The 7,065-nt window shown below is 41.4% G+C and overlaps 1 protein-coding gene across 1 annotated transcript in view; it reads right to left on the bottom strand.

The window, feature by feature from the left end:
• The window catches only part of atp2c1 (ATPase secretory pathway Ca2+ transporting 1), a 32,732-nt gene extending 28,866 nt beyond the window's left edge, over positions 1-3,866 (bottom strand). The window contains exon 1 of the mRNA XM_085424037.1: positions 3,720-3,866. Within this exon, the coding sequence (XP_085280163.1) occupies positions 3,720-3,743 (24 nt within the window). The 5' untranslated portion in view covers positions 3,744-3,866. The remainder of the gene's footprint in view (positions 1-3,719) is intronic.
• Positions 3,867-7,065: the final 3,199 nt, after the last annotated feature.

Here is a 7,065-nt window from a genome sequence, read left to right as displayed (position 1 = left end):
GGGAACTAGTGTGGTAGCGCAGTTAGCTCGTTAACGTGTTGGCCGTCCAGCCCCATGCACGGGGCGATCGGCGGTAGCTCGTTAACGGAGATTTGCCGTGTTGTGGCGTTAAGGTCATTTCAACGAGATTAACCTGAAAGCACTAGTGGAACACAACGAATATGACTGCACATTTACTCCGACATCATCCTAGTGCAAAGACAAAAACAACAAGCATGCTACTAACTTTAGCCGAGTCATTTAGACAGCCGTTAGCACAGGATTCTCCTTATGGGGACCTGATATGTTTAATATGCTGCTGAGAATATAGCCCAGAAGAAGCGGATAGTAGAGCTTTTATTTTGGAAAGAGACATTTCTCTGTAATAAACTCTCTTTTCCAAAGATGAGGGATTCCTCAATCAGATACAGGGCTCGCAATATCGCTAGCCCCACGTCCTGGGGCTAGCGATTTTTTCAGTCGGGCTACCAAAATCTACCTCTGCCCTGCCCGTGGGGCTATTGTAGGAAGGAAAACTATATGTCAATGCTTTTGCATTCTTTCAGAAATGTAGCTGGGTAATTATGTCATTGGCATCGGTGAGCCTCTGTCAATATGTGACATATTGCAATCGCGTTTGAATTTGCGCTTGTTTTTTTGCTTTCACTTTGCAATTGTGCGAACTGTGTATAGAGAGCGACAGCACTGATCTGTGAGTGATGATAATTTGCGCACCAATTCCTCTGACATCGTCTTATTAATCGGTGTTGCGACCGGTTCTATAGTAAAAATAATAAAAATAGATCCTAACAAAGGAAGCAATCACACCACCAGCTGGGTGCGGAGCATCATTCCAGTGTCCTGACGCATCAAAGCTGTGCGTGGATGTTTTAGCGGGTATGACAGGTATGTGCAAAGGCAAATTAACACAATAACTCCAAAGAACCAAGAGAGACGGTGAAGACACGATCAGAGGGGCGGCTGTTTTATTACTTCGTTATTTACTGGTGCTGTATCAGGCTAATGCATGTATTCTCCTGCAGCCTCATAACTACAGTCACATAAACACGCTGCCATTTTTAGGCTCCTTTATTTTATTTGACCTGAAATATTTTTTTTATTGACTCTGCGATATTAAATTATGCTACTTATTACTTAATTATGTTTCAGCAACATTAAATTTAAAAACTGTACTTTTGAGTTAAAATATATATTTATAATTTTAATAAATGACAAATTAAAAAAAGCATGAACATTTTTTTGTATCGAAAAAATATCGAACCGTGACACCAAAGTATTGAACCGAAATATGTGTGTGTGTATATATATATATATATATATATATATATATATATATATATATATATATATATATATATATATATATATATATGCAATGATACTTGTATGGATATTGAACCGTTCGATACAGTGCTTTCGGTTCGGTACGCATATGTATCGAACAATACAACATTTTTAATTTATTTTATCAACTTTCCTTCTGACGATGCTGTCTGTGTTGAGCGCTCAGTGGATCTGCGCTCGACAGTGCAGCCTAGGCGGAGCAGTCGAGCGCAGATTCACTGAGCGCAGCGCAAGCTAGCAGACAGAAGCTAAGCTCTCCTTGCAACATGGCAAACTGAACCTCATTCAGATCTGGCGTTTGGAACTATTTTGGTTTTCATGTGACGTATGACCCTGAAGGTAAGCGCATCATGGACTAAAGTAAAACAGTATGTTGGATGTGCCACGCAATGCTCAATTACATGGGTGGGAACTAGTGTGTTAGCGCAGTTAGCTCGTTAACGTGTTGGCCGTCCAGCCCCATGCACGGGGCGATCGGCGGTAGCTCGTTAACGGAGATTTGCCGTGTTGTGGCGTTAAGGTCATTTCAACGAGATTAACCTGAAAGCACTAGTGGAACACAACGAATATGACTGCACATTTACGCTGACAGCATCCTAGTGCAAAGACAAGTGGAAGCAGACAAAAACAACAAGCACGCTACTAACTTTACCCGAGTCATTTAGACAGCCGTTAGCACAGGATTCTCCTTATGGGGACCTGATATGTTTAATATGCTGCTGAGAATATAGCCCAGAAGAAGCGGATAGTAGAGCTTTTATTTTGGAAAGAGACATTTCTCTGTAATAAACTCTCTTTTCCAAAGATGAGTGATTCCTCAATCAGATACAGGGCTCGCAATATCGCTAGCCCCACGTCCTGGGGCTAGCGATTTTTTCAGTCGGGCTACCAAAATCTATCTCTGCCCTGCCCGTGGGGCTATTGTAGGAAGGAAAAATATATGTCAATGCTTTTGCATTCTTTCAGAAATGTAGCTGGGTAATTATGTCATTGGCATCGGTGAGCCTCTGTCAATATGTGACATATTGCAATCGCGTTTGAATTTGCGCTTGTTTTTTTGCTTTCACTTTGCAATCGTGCGAACTGTGTATAGAGAGCGACAGCACTGATCTGTGAGTGATGATAATTTGCGCACCAATTCCTCTGACATCGTCTTATTAATCGGTGTTGCGACCGGTTCTATAGTAAAAATAATAAAAATAGATCCTAACAAAGGAAGCAATCACACCACCAGCTGGGTGCGGAGCATCATTCCAGTGTCCTGACGCATCAAAGCTGTGCGTGGATGTTTTAGCGGGTATGACAGGTATGTGCAAAGGCAAATTAACACAATAACTCCAAAGAACCAAGAGAGACGGTGAAGACACGATCAGAGGGGCGGCTGTTTTATTACTTCGTTATTTACTGGTGCTGTATCAGGCTAATGCATGTATTCTCCTGCAGCCTCATAACTACTGTCACATAAACACGCTGCCATTTTTAGGCTCCTTTATTTTATTTGACCTGAAATATTTTTTTTATTGACTCTGCGATATTAAATTATGTTACTTATTTATAACTGTTAATAGCCTTTAACAGACATAATTATTTTTCCCGAGGGTCTGAGAGGTTTTATTTTCTGACGTTATTAAAATATTTTACTTTATTACACATTAACTTGAACTCAACTGCCGCTGTCTGGGTGTCATTCCCCGCACACAGACACACATTATAACCCACAGTCATCCTGTCAGGATGACATTTTCGTAAGTTTTTGATATTTCCATACTCGACAAATAACCCAGGTTTGTGCTCTGGGATTATTATAGTTTATTATATGTATATAATAATTTATTGTACTGGCATTTGGTTTTATTTACCTGTATATTTATTAACAGTAAGACCCGTGTTATTTTATTCCATCTCCGTAATAAGCCTAACCTGAATCGGCCATGGCACGCCTGTACTCTGATAACGAGCGCGGAGCTCTCGCAGTGTTAGCCTGGCTTAGCCTGCTAGCTGCCCCGCCGGTGAGCTCACGGTGTCCCGGGGACGGCGGACCTGGCCGCTGGAAGCCTCGGACACTCACGACGAACTCAACAGCACCGACTGCCGCTGCCTGGGTCTCATTCTCCGCCATGTCAGCTCCAAGGGGCTAACTTACGTCAGATTCCCCGGTGACAGCTACAGGCTAACAGACGCTATCAGCGCTCCTCTCCCGGAGACAAACTAAGCAAACAAACCCGACGCCGGGCTGCTGTCAGCTGCTACGGACAGTTACTGAATTCCGGAGGGTTTCATCGCGGGAACCGTATTTGATTCATGGGCTCGGAGGTGGGTTTAATGGCATTATGAGCCGCCATCACGACGGAAAAGTGAAAATTTGTAAAACTTACCAGCAGCTCCCGTTTCTTCTGCATCTTCCGTGAAATCCCGGAGCGGAGCGTCTTCTTCCGACAGAGGAGCGTCCACCATGCCGCACTCACGGGCTCTGCTCCGCGCTTCCGGACACCCTTTCAAAATAAGACCGGCAGCGGAAATGGGCGGTCCTCTGACGGATCTTTCAACAACCGAGGTGTTACTGCTTTCAATAAAAAGTAAACATCAGCAGCGAAATAAAATCATAAACGCGGAGGCTGCAAACAGGCGGAGCGGGGAGGCCTAAACCACTTATTATATCAAAATAAAAGATACAAATAAAAATATATCGACTAAAGCAGCTACACCAGCTCCTGCACTGAAACTTAATTAATTATTATTATTAATTATAAATTAATTTTTTATTCTAATGAAGCTGCGCTGCAATTTTTCAAGCATTTTCTGAATTTGCTTATTTCATAAGTATTACACCTCAGCGTGTGCCTGTTGTATACTTGTTTTTATACGGTTTTAAGTATAAAACAGGTAAGATGAGAATTGACTAATGGCGAAGTAGTGCTGTTTTTTAAGGGCAGTGTTTGAAAAAGCGCTTTTCATACCCACCTGGGCAGACAGGTTAGCCATAACGCCGCTACTGGCTGGCTTTTATTTTGAATACACAGTCACCTCACTTCCTGTTAGGTTTCAGATGACTTAGCTCACCGTGCCAGAAAGTTCCTCTGGTCAAAACACAGATCCTGTGTGCTGCAGCACATGACTCACTACCACCAAATACTACAAGTACTACAACTACTACTATTTTATATACTGTTGTTTGTTTGTTTGTTAATTAGTTAGTTAGTTTATTTGCTTGTTTTATTCAATTTTAAATCATGCTTTTTATTTGTTCTTGTTTCTAATGTCTCTGTAAAGCACTTTGAATCACCTTGTTGTTGAATTGTGCTATACAAATAAACTTGCCTTGCCTTACTACTACGTCATGTCATATAATTTATCTTATAACGGATATCAGTACTACCTGTAACTATTGTTAAACTCATGGACTGAACATACACACCCCCACAATGGACAACTGTACCCTCAAACACACAATAATAACATGGAGTGAACCACCACTCACAACCACTAGCACTTTATATAGCCTCTGTAGAAACTATCTACACCCTCACTTATCTTAACTGCACTACTGTATAGCTCTGTGTAAATAATCATTCTGTACATTCAATAATCTTTAACCCTACAACTGTTTACAACTTGCATAGTTCCCATTTCTGTATAGCTGTATATCTCAGATTCTGTAAAGTTATTTATTTCATATTCTGTATAGTTTTTCATATTTATATCCTGTTCATATCCTGCACATAGCTTGTACTCACTACAGCCTGTACATACTTATAGTTATAGAATATTCACAACATACTTCATACCGTGTACATTATAACATACCATAATAGACCCATTTCTGTAATATACTCACATATCTATATTATTGCTAATATATATTGTAATATATCTATATCACTAAAGCACTTCTGGATGGATGCAAACTGCATTTCGTTGCCCTGTACCTGTGCAATGACAATAAAGTTGAATTCTATTCTAACTATTGCTGATACTTATATTTCATTGCTAAATTTATTATTACATGTGTTTTTATATTTGTCCATAATGGACATTATTTATTTAAAATGATTTATTTCAGGGAAGTTAAATGTCACCGTTATTACTGTCCCCCCGCCGGAACTGTCCAAATTCAGAGGCTGCATCCACCTGAGGACCCTGAGCGAGGAGTCTGAGTGGGCCAGGTCCTTTAATAAAGTTTTATTGAATCTAATCTGATAACTTTAATCTCAGCCAAACCGATTTACTCAGGAACAAATAAAACACTGAAAAAAAATCAAACAATAACATGTTTAAGTTATCTAAGTGACTTATATATCATGTTTAACCTGAGTAGACCGCTGGGAGTTCGCTGTTATCGCTGGCTCAGATATTTGCAGCTACATTCTCGCCTGAAAATATGCTAAAAGTTTATTTTGCGACTCAGAACGAGTAATATTAAAACTTAAAAATTAAATTAAAAGTAGCTGCCGCCATTGTTGGAAACTGGAATTGGCTGGGCCACGCTATGAATTCTGGGATATGTTTTTTTTTGTTGTCCGGGTGGAAAATCAGGAGATTTTCGGGAGGGGCACTGAAATTCTGGCTTCTCCCGGAATAATCGGGAGGGTTGGCCTGTATACACCCACCTCCTCTATGGGATCTAGGGCAGTGTCCAGGACAGAGCTGGCCCTCATTAACAGTCTATTAAGCTGTTTCCTGTCCGTTTGCCCAGCAGACAACCCCCATACAAGATAGTGTTAGTGATGTCCCACACACCCCAAAAGGCCTCAGCCTGCCAGCAGATGGAGCGACTTTGGCTGTTCTCGAGTGTCAGCGTTATCCGACCAGTCCAGCTTATTGTTCAGTTGAACATGGAGGTATTTGTCCCTGTCCACCCTCGATGTCCAAACCGTGGATGGGTGGTGGTTTCCTCCAGAAGTCGACCACCATCTCCTTCATCTTACTGGTGTTGATGTGCAGACTCACAGTCCTGAAGCCTCTGTGATCTGCTGGTGAGGGAACCGACTGTCCATGCAGTCAGGTGACTCCAGATGACTGAATTAAAGGCACTGAAGAAGTCTAAAAACATGACCCTCACAGTGCTTCCAGTTGTCTCCGGGTGTGACAGTGAGCTGCACTCATTATTTTAATATTTTATAGGACATTACAGTTAATTCTTGCTATAAATATTGTTCATAATGGTTATTCTAAGACAGGACTGGTTTAACTGGCAATTTACTGTCTGTATAACCCACTAATTAACAGCTAATGAACCACTAAGGAACCCTGAATAATGGCTCTCTCACTCACTCTCACATATAGAGATCGACAGACCACGTGACTTTCGTCCATTGCATTGTGGGTATGAGTGGCAACAAAATCAAAACCCTGCATCAAGCGCTAGTATTTCCAGCACCGGTAATCATTAATTCTTCAGTTTTAATCCCTACTTGCATTTTATTTGCCCCAAAAATAGTTCTGTACAAAATGACGGAGAACTCTGCAGCTCCGTACGAAGACAGATGTGACGAAAAGGCAACATAAAGTAGGAGGAACAAATCAAAGGGGTGGAAGGGTCAGACCCGCACGAGCACAGAGTGGAGTAAGGATGTCAGCCTGCTGCCCAACTGTCATCACGCACATATTTATTATTATATGGTCCTAAGTGTGAGTGCACACACTCACAACATGTTTAGTAACTTCAGATCCTGCAACAAGCCCAGGTCCAGTTTACTTTGGTGATTTGGACGATTCCATCTC

The sequence above is a fragment of the Rhamphochromis longiceps genome, linkage group LG11, assembly GCF_057381845.1.
Source record: "Rhamphochromis longiceps isolate RC_006_pf linkage group LG11, R_longiceps_female_GT1.1, whole genome shotgun sequence".
In the NCBI taxonomy this organism is placed as follows: Eukaryota; Metazoa; Chordata; class Actinopteri; order Cichliformes; family Cichlidae; genus Rhamphochromis; species Rhamphochromis longiceps.
Note: the sequence above shows the minus strand (reverse complement) of the source record. Positions and strands in the feature narration are given on the sequence as shown.